We start from the raw sequence: 14,467 nt of genomic DNA on the forward strand, positions 1-14,467 counted from the left end.
CAGTAGTAATAATCTTCCTCATATAAATGTTTTTTCATGATTGTGCTGTGAAACGATCTTGATAAGATCTTAATTGCACTGGCCATCTAATTGCTTTATGGCCTCAATTAGCCCCAGTGGTCCGGCACGCTCCCAGCCAAGCTGCGCAGACCTTGCTCTTCTCCGGTTTCGTCTAGCAGAGTAAAAACACAGCGGATCAAAACTGTCGCAGTCTGCTTCAGATCCAAATACACCAAGCACTGTGTATGTCCAAATTCAACAGTTCTTTATTGTAGCAAATATTTACAGCTCAGCATTTCCCAAAATCTCCTGGACTGCTAGCATTCATGGCTTCCGTCCGTCTCTCTCAGAGACACAGAGAGAACAACAAGCTCCTCCCTCCTTTCCCACGTCAGAATGGGAGGCACACTCAGAACAAACATTAACCCAGTAAGTTCTGAACCCCAACACCCCCTCTTGCAGAGCATTCTGACAAGACCTGTGGATGTACCTTTGCAGACCTCTGTGAGATCAATCTCTTCCCCAATGCCTTGCGCCCTCTCCTGGCGTTCCTGTCAGGCATCTGTGGAACATCCTCACAACTCTCAGATTCGCACTGTGCGAAACTTACCCACGCACCTGTTGCCTGATACCTCTCAGGTGGAATTCCCTTCGTTGTGCGACTGGACCGCCTGGGCACAAACTCAGGCACTTCCTCTGACTCACTGTGGTCAGCAGGTGTGTCCCTTGCATCCTGGGATTCCCCCTCTGACTTAACACGTCTTCGAACCCTTGGAACTACCCTCACAGGAGAACTAGGCTCACTCTTGGGCTCTCTTTTCACAACTTGCGGAGATGCCCCATCCTGCTCCTGACTTTGGTCAGTGAGCTGATCGTCATCAGCAGACTCAGCCCCTGGCTCTCCTTCCTCCTCATCAGAACCTTCCCGCTCTGAATCAGCAAGACATTCTGAAAGAATATCGCGTCTGACAGGGGTCTTTGACCTTTCCTCCTGCTTACAGAACTCAGCGTGTTTACTGATCAGCAGCTTACTCTGATCACCTGACGGGTACGCAAACCTCCATGCACGAGCCGTTGGCTCATATCCACAGAAGATCATTTTCTGGAACTTGGGTTCACCTGGCCCTCGCAAAGCTTCAGGCACCGGCAGCGAGGCCATTGATCCGAACTCACGGAGGAAGTGAACCTGTGGTTTCCTCCCGTGAAGCATGAAAAACGGTGTGTCTCCTACCACTGAATTGTAGGACCTATTCCAGGTGAAGCTCACATATTTAACTGCCTCCATCCAAAACTTTGGAGGTAACCCAGAATCTGACAGCATCACCTGTGCAGCTTTAACCAGAGCCTCACTTCTGAGCTCTGCCACCCCCCTCTGTTGAGGAGAAGTCACTGTGTGACTTATCCCTTTCTTGTGAAAGAACTTCTGCAAAGCAGACCCAGTAAACTGTGAACCTCTGTCACTAGCAATTTCCCTGACTCTGGTGGAGAACATTAGTTCCACCTCCTCAATCCAACGACTAATCAGCTGTGCAGCATCTTCCTTGGATTTAAGACCATGTGTCCAGGTGTTCTGCGAAAAATCATCCTGCATTGTCAGCAGAAACCTGGCCCCTCCCAAACTTGGTTCCTTCATGGGACCCAACAGATCTATGTGCACAAGATCAAAAAGTTTTGTGGTTACCCTCTCCACCCTGGGGTAACTGCACCCTCTTACCTTTGCCTGTCTGCAAGCCTGACAATCTAGGACTCTTGCACATTCTGCAATTCTACAGCCTTTGGAAACCTCAGGTAGCACCTGTAGTTCTTCAAGACAAGCATGGGCTGTCTTCTTATGCCACACACACGAACATGAAACATGAGTGGGAACTGTAGCACGCAAGGCTTGTGCTTTCTCAACCTTCCCCTCACCCTCCAGGGACGTTTTAAGAATGAAGAGATCATTCTGCCCCTTTGCAACTCTGACCAGTTGCTTCCCTCCTTTGGAGATTGTACAAACATCGTGTTCAAAGCAAACCTTAAACCCCTTTTTCAACAAATAAGGCACAGATAAAATACAGTGTTGCACTCCCGGCACAATGCAAACTTCCATCTGCTCCTGCAAAACAGAAAACAAAGCATTTGCAATATTAGTCACATTTTTCTTTGTCCCACTTGCAAACTGAACAGTTTTCCCAGCCGGAATTGCCTTGCAATTCCACATCTCGACTGCAGGGGTCTCTGGGATCAGGTGGCAGTTCGCTCCTGAGTCGATTAAAAAACGAAAATTAGTGTGTCCCTCAGAGCTGTCCTCAAACAAAGCCATACTGGCAACAAACGTCCCGCTGCCCCCTGTCTTTGGGCTTCTGCAGCAGTTCTGTCTGGTTGTCTTGGCAACCAACTCCCCCTTGCTCAGGACCTTGGCAGCCTCCGTAGAAGTAGCCTCCTCCGTTGCCTTGGAGACCGGCCTGGCCTCTGCGTTCCCACGCGACTCTTTAGGCCTTATCTTCACTTTGTCCAGGTGGCCGACCTTGAAGCGTCTAGCTTTCCGCCGCCTTCCTGACTTTGCATGACGACGATCCCCAGTGGAAAAATACTGCCCAGGGCTCCTTTCAGCTGGCCTGGCCCCCCTTCTTCCGGAAGAGCACTCTGTGCCAGCCCTGCCCTCGCTGAAACTGCGTTCCACTTCAGCACTCACAGTGGAAAACTTTTGAAACTTGCCTTTGGAATTCTCAGCCCCCCCGACTTGCACCTCAGGGACTGGGGCTTCAGCCATTTCCTGGCTCTGCATGACTCCTCCAGGGCTCTTGCCTCCTGCTGAAGTTTCACACAAACTTCTCAGCACCTCCCAGGCAGCCCTTGCTGACTTTACGCCCTCCAAACTGGGCAAAAGTGATGCATGTACACATGCCTTTAGCATAGCAAGCTCTCTTTGCATTCTCTGCTGGCTTTCTTCAGGCAACGCAGCCTCAAAGCCAGTAATGTCTGTCCCTTCAGGACCTGGATTCAAGGGAAGTGGTTCTCTCTGGCTTACATTCCAAAGCCCAGTAACCAGAAACCAACCCCTTACTCTTCTGGACCAGGTTGCCCAACTTCTTAAAGTGAGCTTTTCAAGCGGAACGTCCTCAAAGACCTGGCTGTCTGCCATTTTCTCCTCTTTCCCGGGGCCCAGCTGTACTCACGTTTCACCAGTCAGCCCTCCGGCACCCGATTTCTCAGCTGCTTTCTCAGCTTTCTGCCTCAGCAACTCTTGCCTCTCTGCAGCAGGCAAAACACAGAACGCAGACCTCCACTCTGCTTCAGTAGCGTCTTCCAGCTATTGTGAAGCTGACTTCAAGACTTCAAAGCTCACCGGCAGACTCTTAGCAACAGTTTTATTAGCGGTAATTAGGTCCTCCCATAACCTGTGAAACGATCTTGATAAGATCTTAATTGCACTGGCCATCTAATTGCTTTATGGCCTCAATTAGCCCCAGTGGTCCGGCACGCTCCCAGCCAAGCTGCGCAGACCTTGCTCTTCTCCGGTTTCGTCTAGCAGAGTAAAAACACAGCGGATCAAAACTGTCGCAGTCTGCTTCAGATCCAAATACACCAAGCACTGTGTATGTCCAAATTCAACAGTTCTTTATTGTAGCAAATATTTACAGCTCAGCATTTCCCAAAATCTCCTGGACTGCTAGCATTCATGGCTTCCGTCCGTCTCTCTCAGAGACACAGAGAGAACAACAAGCTCCTCCCTCCTTTCCCACGTCAGAATGGGAGGCACACTCAGAACAAACATTAACCCAGTAAGTTCTGAACCCCAACATGTGCAATATTTTTGCATGGTAAAGTAACAAGTGCTGCAAATTACAGTGGAATCTCAGAAGCCGAACGCCTGTAAACTTGAATGTTTCGGCTCTTGAATGATCGGAAACCAGAAGTGATTGTTCCGGTTTTCGAATGATTTTAAGAAGCCGAATGTCTGGCACAGCTTCCGATTGGATGCAGGATGCTGCTGCAGCCAACTGGAAGCTGCGCCTTGGAAGTCAAACATTTTGGAAGTCAAACGGACTTCTGGAACAGATTCCGTTCGACTTCCAAGGTACATCTGTAATACATTTTTTGGTAAAGAAAGAGGCTTAATAACAAGGGTAAAGGGGCTGAGCAATTACCAAGACAAACCAGGGTTTGTATTCCCCATACACACAAAGATTGTGGCAAGGAAACCAAGGAGAACATAAATTTATTTTTTCTCTCGTTGCCCACAAAGGGAAGAACAAACACCTTGGCTTGTGCATTTAAATCTGTATGAATTTTTTGGACCCAAGTAAAAACCTGTGTTCTGTAGTTGCATCTGATTTGGCCAGACTATAAGAAAACAATGGATTTTTTATAAAAAAAAAAAACATACCAAAAAACATCGTTGTTGGAAGTGGTTAAAGGTGTCTCGAGGGTCTGAAAAGGTTGACGGCTACTTGAGTGAAAGACTAGCAACAAGGAAATAAACACTTCAGTTTGCTGAATAGGCAACATTAAAATCTGTCTTCCAGACACGACTACACTGCACAGTTCTGTCGAGGAAACACTTCAGAACGGAGTGTTCTCCCATTTTTAAGTTTTGCCGGTGCTACAGAACTGAGCTCTGGACTAAATCTTTCCCGAGTTTTCTCCTGGGAAACGATTTTAACGAGTACCTGGAAGCTATTAAGTGCACAAAATAAAACATGAAAAGAGCAGATGAAATGCGGAGAGGTGTTTCTCCCCTCGAGCAGCCCTTCTTTTATGAGAAGAAATATTTACCGTGAACCTGGAGGCTGTAGAACAGCTCAGCTATTCCTGCTGCATTCGCCACAACGCATTTATAAACGCCAGTGTCGGAGATGTGGGCGCCATCAATCTGCAAAACCTGCCCTCTGTTCAAGAAGCTGACGCTGGCGGTGTTGGTGAGAGGGTGGTTATCTTTGTACCACGTGATGACTGAAGAGGAAATTAAATAAAAGAGGCTGGTGAGAGGTGAGATGGGTCTAGAATTCGCTGCTATCAATTTATCTAAAACTCAAAAGCTCCTTGGAAGGGGCGAGGGAAGGCAACTGCCTGTTATGTTCAAATGCCACTCATGCACAAAAGTAAAACAGAGGCTTTGAGTGCCTCCGTCTTGGATGGCAAATGCAGAAAAGCAATGGCGGTGGGCGGGTGGGGAAAAAATTAAGGATTTCCTTCTCACTTTTGAAATGCAAACAAGCTCAGCGTTAGGGCTAGGGCTGGGCAATATATCGACCGGTTTGAAGTCCATATTGTGATATCGGTTTAATAATTTTTGACCTGGCAAAATCATGATGTGCGTGTGACTGCGTGCTATGTAAAAATCCCAACGTTGGAAAACTGGTCAAGCCAGCCAACGCTTCTCTCGATTCCTGCAGCTCCTGTTAACTCTGCTGACTCAGCTCTTGAGAATTACAAGAGCAGGCAAAAATCGTGATGCAGGAAAAATTGCGAAGTCAGCCAACGCCTCTACCTAGCTCCATCCTTATTTCAGACCGTAAAATATGGCATATCAGAATGTTTAGCTGGTGTTTATCACAGTGTTGAAAACCCAGCCCTAATTAGGCCACAGGGCTATATCCGAAGCAACACTAAGTCATGGTCCCATCAACACTAGGATTTCTACTTGTGCAATGGAACTTCCATCCGCCATGGCCCCTAAATCTATTATAGGGGCTCCTTCCAACCCTCTGGAACAGATTTGGAGAGGGTGCAGGGCAAAAGAAAGGGGAGAAAGTCCCGTTGTACCCCAGCGGGAAAACTTGCGCTAAAAGGATGTGTTAGAGGGATTGTTGTTGTTTAGTTGTTTAGTCGTGTCCGACTTGTCATGACCCCATGGACCAGAGCACGCCAGGCACTCCTGTCTTCCACTGCCTCCTGCAGTTTGGTCAAGCTCATGCTGGCAGCTTCGAGAACGGATACTGCCCAATAACTGCCCATCAGGTTGCATATTCAAGCAGTCTCTGTGGCCTGTTATTGTTTTCCTCACTGGTCACTTGCTTATCCCCCACCCCCATAACAATATGTTTTGGAATAACATCCCTACAACAGCCCACACTACTTAGGATTTTTTATTTGACAGTTATAAAGCACCTGAAATTTTATAGATACTAAACATAAAAATGTACACATGGAAATATGGTGGCATGGCATCAAAGCACATCTAAGTTTTGCTCAAAGAGAAGTTGTTGTGTTTGTTTAGTCGTTTCCAACTCTTCATGACCCCATGGACCAGAGCACGCCAGGCACTCCTGTCTTCCACTGCCTCCCGCAGTTTGGTCAAACTCATGCTGGTCACTTCAAGAACACTGTCCAACCATCTTGTCCTCTGTCGTCCCCTTCTCCTTGTACCCTCCATCTTTCCCAACATCAGGGTCTTTTCCAGGGAGTCTTATCTTCTCATGAGATGGCCAAAGTATTGGAGCCTCAGCTTCATAATCTGTCCTTCCAGTGACCACTCAGGGCTGATTTCCTTAAGAATGGATGCGTTTGATCTTCTTGCAGTCCATGGGACTCTCAAGAGTCTCCTCCAGCACCATAATTCAAAAGCATAAATTCTTTGGCGATCAGCCTTCTTTATGGTCCAGCTCTCACTTCCATACATCACTACTGGGAAAACCATGGCTTTAACTATATGGACCTTTGTTGGCAAGGTGATGTCTCTGCTTTTGTCTAGGTTTGTCATTGCAAAGAGAAGTGGGGGACTTAAAAACAATAGGAGCACTGACAATGGAATGGGTGGAATTAAAATGTGGATGCAATCTCCCACAACAAACAGGGTGCCGTGTGGACAATCCAGCATAAACCCACTTCAAATGCACTATTCATGTGTCGACGACATGCGCCTGCACATACCCGCAAGAAAGCATCAGTCCAGATGGGCCCAAGGCCAGTTCACAAATGGCCAAGTGTTGAGTGATCCAGCGACACACATACATATGTAAACAAGCTCATCCTGAAAATCTGTTTCTACATTTACGGGGTGAGAAGGAATGATAAAGGAAGCAGGAGCCAGCAAAAGCAGAGCCAGCCCCAAGGCAAATTCAGCCCAGTCCAAGAGTTTAGAATGTCGCCTCTGCCAAGGCAATCAAGGGAGCCGCTTTCAAAAGCAGCCAATTTCTTTCTTCAGCCTCACTCCTGGAGTCTCTGCATCCAATTTCGCAATGTCAGAAGCAGCCTTGTACATGTCATGTGGTTAGTCAGCAAATACACCCCGAAGGCTCTTTTTGTCGCAGAGAAGTAGACAGCAACTTTAAAAGAATGCTCTGGATAATGAGCAAGACCCATCCCCAATTCGCAGCAACGAGGACGCTCTGAGGGGAAGCCGATTGCACCATCTATCCATGCATGGCCGAAACACCTCAGTCGATGCAGCACACTTAATGCAACACACAATATCTGCACCCTTCCCAGCCCTCCAGCAGCCTCGCAAAACTAGGTAAAGGTAAAGGGACCCCTGACCATTAGGTCCAGTCGTGACTGACTCTGGGGTTGTGGCGCTCATCTCGCTTTATTGGCTGAGGGAGCCGGCGTTCAGCTTCCGGGTCATGTGGCCAGCAGGACTAAGCAGCTTCTGGTGAACCAGAGCAGCGCACTGAAACGCCGTTTACCTTCCCGCTGGAGCGGTACCTATTTATCTACTTGCACTTTGACGTGCTTTCAAACTGCTAGGTGGGCAGGAGCTGGGACCGAGCAACGGGAGCTCACCCTGTCGCGGGGATTCGAACCGCCGACCTTCTGATCAGCAAGTCCTAGGCTCTGTGGTTTAACCCACATAGGTAAAGTTAAAAAGGTAAAGGACCCCTGGATGGTTAAGTCCAGTCAAAGGCAACTATGCTCATCTCGCTTCAGGCCGAGGGAGCCAGCGTTTGTCCGCAGACAGCTTTCCAGGTCATGTGGCCAGCAGGACTAAACCGCTTCTGGCGCAATAGAACACCATGACAGAAATGAGAGCGCATGGAAACGCCGTTTACTTTCCTGCCGCAGCAGTACCTATTTATCTACTTGTACTGGTGTGCTTTCGAACTGCGAGGGGTTGGCAGGAGCTGGGACAGAGCAACGGGAGCTCACCCCGTTGTGGGGATTCGAACCGCCGACCTTCTGATCGGCAAGCCCTAGGCTCTGTGGTTTAACCCACAGCGCCACCCGCGTCCCTAAACTACTTCTGCCCATTTTCCGAGGAACACTGAATGGCAAACCCTTTGCTTTCCAAGCACGTGGAGTGTTTGTGAACATTCTGTACAGTCCTGGCAACTTAGCCATACCAGTACCAGAAATGTTACCGCAACAAACGCTTGATGGGATTCAGCATTGCGCTAAGAGGGGTATGAATGCAGGATACAAGGGTCACTCGTGCAAGGGGGTTTCCCCCTGTTCCACCCCCCCCCCCTTAAACTGTTCTGGGGTTTCCCCAATCCTGCAGAGGAGATTTAGAGGATGCAGGGAAGGGCGTTTGTTGCACAAATGGACCTTGTTTTGTGCCTGCAACAACTTACCGTATTTTTTGCACCATAACACTCACTTTTTTCCTCCTAGAAAGTAAGGGGAAATGTCTGTGCGTGTTATGGAGGGAATGCCTACGGGTGGCATGCCTACGGATTTTCCTCCTCTAAAAACTATGTGCGTGTTATGGTCGGGTGCGTGTTATAGAGCGAAAAATACGGTAGTTGAATCCCACCCAAGACAACACAGATGGGTTTGCAGCACATGAGCTACACAAAACATCTACTGGAAGAGAAATCCCATTATGTTTCATGGAGCTACTTTAGGGTAAAGTGAATCCTGAAATACAGCAACTCTCCTCCCGCTCACCCAATTTAATTTTTTTTTTTAATTACGAGCAATAACTTCTGAGTGTGTATCTACCTGGCAAAGGATTTCCAGATGCTTTGCACTCCAGCTGTATTGGATTGTTCAAAACCACAGTCTCGTTTATCATCTTTCCTGCATCCTTCAAACTGGGTGGTTCTGGGAAAAAAAGGATGAAAAGATTATCATCTTGGTTGTTCAAGCTCACATATATGAAGGCTTTCTTCTGTACTTATCCAGTTTCTGTGACATTATCAACACATATATAATGAAGGCTCCAGGCAAACCTCCATGGGGAGAGCATTCCACAATTGGGGAGGCAATACAGAGAAGGCCCATTCTCGTGCTGACACCCTCTGGGCCTCATGTAGAAGAGGCACACATATTTCTTAAACCAGAACATGGAGAGACCCAATTGTTTTCCCTTCTTCTCTGGGATGTTTCAGGTGTTGTGGTACCTCACACCACACAAACAGAGGGAGCACGGTTCAAGGAATGTAGATGATGTGAGAACGGAAAGGATGCGTGGTATTTATAATTCCCTTCTGCCATCCCTAAGCACATCTGTTCCCATGTCAAGGGAATGCACACGGCAGATAAACTGTTTATTGTTAAAGATACCACTTACGGTAGCTTCTACAGCTCTTGATAGCTACACACACCAACCTAGCATCAGGTCCATGCTCTTTGGAGACCACCAGTTTATGTACCTTCCCCCAATGGGCTGTGCACTTGCGACTGGAGACTATGCCTCAATGGGAACGTCCTCTGCTCATCCCTTTTCAGTCCCCTCCTAGTTATGGGAGACAGTGATGCAGGAGAAGGTGGGGAAGCAGCTGTCCCTTCACTTGCCTGACCTGCCTCCTCTTCTTCCAACCCATCCTGTGCTCCACCCTCCAGCTCTGAAGCTTCTGCTGCCTCTGACTCTTGCCTCCTGGATGTTACAGTTCCCCACAAATCACAGGCCCCTCTCCTGAGTCATAGAATCATAGAATCATAGAGTTGGAAGAGACCACAAGGGCCATCGAGTCCAACCCCCTGCCAAGCAGGAAACACCATCAGAGCACTCCTGACATATGGTTGTCAAGCCTCTGCTTAAAGACCTCCAAAGAAGGAGACTCCACCACACTCCTTGGCAGCAAATTCCACTGTCGAACAGCTCTTACTGTCAGGAAGTTCTTCCTAATGTTTAGGTGGAATCTTCTTTCTTGTAGTTTGGATCCATTGCTCCATGTCCGCTTCTCTGGAGCAGCAGAAAACAACCTTTCTCCCTCCTCTATGTGACCTCCTTTTATATATTTGAACATGGCTATCATATCACCCCTTAACCTCCTCTTCTCCAGGCTAAACATGCCCAGCTCCCTTAGCCGTTCCTCATAAGGCATTGTTTCCAGGCCTTTGACCATTTTGGTTGCCCTCCTCTGGACACGTTCCAGTTTGTCAGTGTCCTTCTTGACACTGCCAGTGTCCCTAGCCTGCCTTCCCCAGTGCACAGTCATCAGTGTCCTGGCACCCCATTTGAGGGTATCTGTGTAAGTCACCCCTGGTGACAGGTAAAACTCCCTTGCCGCGATGCTGTGAGCAGAAATCTTCTCATCAAAGCCGGCCCCGAATCACCAGACTCACATGCGACCAATCATTTCCTCCACAAAGCCTCTCCTCCTTCCGGAGGGGAGGGATTGTGAGCGGGAACCGATTCCCGAGCTACGCAGGGGGCGTTCCAGCCCCTGCCCTCCCACTGACGCTGGCGCGCCACACCTCCCAGAAGGGCGCCCAATCAGGTGGACGCTCGGGGGGGCGTGGTTTAGCCGCTCAAATGCGGCCGCGCCAGCTCTTCACCCCATTCCGCTGCCGTTTTCCTCGCATCACCTACCCACCACTCCCTTTAGTGCATAGGTGTTCGCTTGACCTTGCTATGGACCTATGGTTGGTCGCTCTGGTTGCCCAGGGGACCTGGTAGGAGTTTTTTCCAACTGGCAAATTGGCACCAGCCTCTTGGTTTCTTTTCGCCTACCTTGTAGCAATCGTCACAACATTCTCGGTATTTGGCGGTTAGGCATTGGAATGTGTTGTTGGTGTATGAAGGGCAGGGTGTGGCCATCGCCTACCCCTTCACTTATGAGTATTCCGTTAAAGAAATCCGGCAGTCGTGGATCCTGTCCGATGCCCTATGTGGCAGGGGGCCATGGTACAACCCCCGGTGACATCAGGGGAGAGCTTATAGTTGTATTTGCATCAACAGGCTCCCCCTACTGGTGGAGTCAATATTTGCTGTTGCCCAATGCCTAAGCCAATACCTCTCACATGCTGTAATCAATAAAGTTGTGGCCTTTTCTTGTCCATTAACCTAATATGCCGTGTCCACGTGTTTTTATTATTCCCAAGCGGGGGACAGGTCCTCGAATCACAATACTGGGGACTCCTCTGAAAAACGAACGCTTGCATAGATGACAAGAAGGAAAGGATGTGTCATAAAAATGTCGGGAGCTGCTAGATGCTATCACAAACACCTAAAACGCTTGCAAAACAACAAGAGCTGAGCAGGAGAATGTATGTGGAGAATGCATGTGTGGACCTAGCATAATCAATAGGCTATGTTCCATGTTGGGAAAACCATTACCATACACATGCAGTCGGACATGTTGTTGGGCTTCGCCAGCTGCATTTGTTGCCACACAGGTGTATCTCCCAGCATCTTCCATCAAAGCCTTGGCAATCTGCAGGATGCGTCCGGAGGACTCCAGCTGCTCCAGAATGGGAAAAGAAAAAACAAGCATCCACAGAGATTTCCAATAGGTTATGCATATTATCAGCTCTCCTTCCAAATGACAATTATATTCAAGGTGCTTACTTCTGGATTTTTGGATTTAAAAATCCAAAATCCCACTGCTAAAGTTCCAGTTCAGCAGCTGGAATAAATCAGGCATAAAGAATAAATGCAATTCATTTGCCTGCTTGGTCTTAGGTAAATGATCAAGGCATTCTTTTGTGTGCTTGTTTTCTAATCTTGGCCTGTTATGAGGATTAGGTAAAGGTAAAGTGACCCCTGACCATTAGGTCCAGTCGCAGACGACTCTGGGGTTGCGGTGCTCATCTCGCTTTATTGGCCGAGGGAGCCAGCATACAGCTTCTGGGTCATGTGACTAAGCCGCTTCTGGCAAAGCAGAGCAGTGCACGGAAATGCCGTTTACCTTCCTGCCGGAGAGGTACCTATTTATCTACTTGCACTTTGACGTGCTTTCGAACTGCTAGGCTGGCAGGAGCAGGGACCGAGCAACGGGAGCTCACCCCGTCGCAGGGATTCGAACCGCCAACCTTCTGATCGGCAAGTCCTAGGCTCTGTGGTTTAACCCACAGCGCCACCTGTGTCCCATTATGAGGATTACCAAAGACAACATTCCACTTTGTGATTCTTTCTTCTTCTTATCCACTGCAGAGCTCTGCTTCCCCTCCCTTCATTTCAATTGACCTAGGAAAAAAGCCTGGGGGTTTTAAGCTATTGGCATATTAAACAGAACTAAGGTACACTGGGAAGCAGGTTTCACGTTTAAATTATAGCAATGAGCAGTAGCAGTGTGTGTGGCACAACAGAGTCGCTCTCTTGCCAATTACAAAGTCTATTTATTTGGTTTTTCAAATTAAAATTTTACGGAGATATATCAAACATAAATAATAAAAACAAGATTCCAAGGAATCTCCTGGACTTTCATCCTCCCCTTTGTGGGTCCTATTGTTAATCCTTTCCTCCTGCATCTTTTATGATAATCCAAATATTTTACATCTCCATTGTGTCCAAAATTCACCATTAAACTACAAATGTTATTCCAACCCTACTAATGATTTTAACTGTTTACAATGGTCTTTAAGGTAGGTTATCAATTCCCCCCATTCCTTGTTAAAATTTTGGTCTTCCTGATTTCTGACTCTTCCGGTCATTTTAGCCATTTTAGCATAGTCCATCAACTTCATCTGCCATTCTTTTCCGGTAGGGACTTTATCTTGAGTCGCTCTCTTGTCAATGGGGTTCCTGCTACCGTGGCAAGTTCAGGGCTGCACAGAAACACTGCTGACCAACCAGGCATTCCTGTTAGTGCGCCTGTGAAGTCCCATGAACCTGCTGTTGCTTTGCCCTATCTCCGCCCAGGCAGTGACCCTGGTGATGGGATGGTGGCTCCATGGACCTGCCCCACCACTTGGGATGCTACTGTTGATGATGTTCCATTTTTAAGCCTCTGGAAAGGCCAGGAGGTGGGAGGGCAAATGGGAAACTGTGAATCTGAAGGGTCTAAAACACTTGCGCTGACAAAGCAGCACAATATCAGAACAATATTCTCCACCCCCTGCACCGTTCTGCTGAAGAATCCCATATAATAATAATAATAATAATAATAATAATAATAATAATTTATTATTTATACCCCACCCACCTGGCTGAGTTTCCCCAGCCACTCTGGGCGGCTCCCAATCGAGTGTTAAAAACAATACAGCATTAAATATTAAAAACTTCCCTAAACAGGGCTGCCTTCAGATGTCTTTTAAAAATAAGATAGCTGCCTATTTCTTTGACATGTGACGGGAGGGCGTTCCACAGGGCGGGTGCCACTACCGAGAAGGCCCTCTGTCTGGTTCCCTGTAACCTCACTTCTCGCAGTGAGGGAACCACCAGAAGGCCCTTGGAGCTGGACCTCAGTGTCCAGGCTGAACGATGGGGGTGCAACTCAAATGTTTAAACGTTCCTGCACCAACAAAATTCTGTGCAACCACCTTGCTTGTTGGGTGCCTCTGTTCTCCTGGAAACTGGCGTGACAATCATTTAATGCTGTGGACTATTGAAATTGTGATACGTACCCGGATATTTGCTCTCGCTGTATTTACAGGCCGACTGTCTTTCAACCAAGTGATTGAAGGGATGGGTATGCCATTGGCAATGCACTGCAAGGTTACTGGTTTGTGTATCACTACAGATCTCTCAGGGAGCCCTGTCGATTTTATTGTTGGAGGAACTACAAAAAAATCAACACAGAGTGTTATGCAACACAATCCAGCTGCTATAAACCTGCATACAGTTATCAAGACAGTAGGAAAGGATCTCTTTCAAATCTTACAATATGTTAAAACATTCAGCTACCACTGAAAACGGCAATTGGTTATTTAATTCCCCTGCTAAAAAGGCAGCAATGTGTTGATTCTCACCATCCCATTCCATAAGATCTAGAGCAAGACTTGAAACTAGACAGGTAAACAAAAACTGCTACAAAAGGGAATGCCTTCCCCTGTACAGTGGTACCTCAGGTTAAGTATTTAATTCGTTCCGGAGGTCCGTTCTTAACCTGAAACTGTTCTTAACCTGAAGCACCACTTTGGCTAATGGGGACTCCTGCTGCTGCCGCGCCGCCGGAGCCCGATTTCTGTTCGTATCCTGAAGCAAAGTTATTAACCTGAAGCACTATTTATGGGTTAGCGGAGTGTGTAACCTGAAGTGTATGTAACCTGAAGCGTATGTAACCTGAGGTACCACTGTACTTCTCTTGTGATCAGCATAAGGCAATTTAGAATCCTGAAATTCTGGTGTTATACATTGAGCGAAACCGCAACGCATTTAAGGCTGTTTGATAAGGAAATATATTCAGAGACATTCCCTCATCCCCCACCCCGCCCC

The 14,467-nt window shown here is 47.7% G+C and overlaps 1 protein-coding gene across 2 annotated transcripts in view; it reads right to left on the bottom strand.

The window, feature by feature from the left end:
* The window catches only part of HMCN1 (hemicentin 1), a 325,809-nt gene that overhangs the window by 135,314 nt on the left and 176,028 nt on the right, over nucleotides 1-14,467 (bottom strand). For both annotated transcript variants that reach the window (XM_079980967.1, XM_079980966.1), the window contains 4 exons: nucleotides 13,657-13,811; nucleotides 11,429-11,552; nucleotides 8,866-8,967; nucleotides 4,759-4,935 (listed from right to left, as the gene is read on the bottom strand). In XM_079980967.1, the coding sequence (XP_079837093.1) occupies nucleotides 4,759-4,935; nucleotides 8,866-8,967; nucleotides 11,429-11,552; nucleotides 13,657-13,811 (558 nt within the window). The remainder of the gene's footprint in view (nucleotides 1-4,758; nucleotides 4,936-8,865; nucleotides 8,968-11,428; nucleotides 11,553-13,656; nucleotides 13,812-14,467) is intronic.

The sequence above is a fragment of the Podarcis cretensis genome (genome assembly GCF_951804945.1).
Source record: "Podarcis cretensis genome assembly, chromosome: 6".
In the NCBI taxonomy this organism is placed as follows: Eukaryota; Metazoa; Chordata; class Lepidosauria; order Squamata; family Lacertidae; genus Podarcis; species Podarcis cretensis.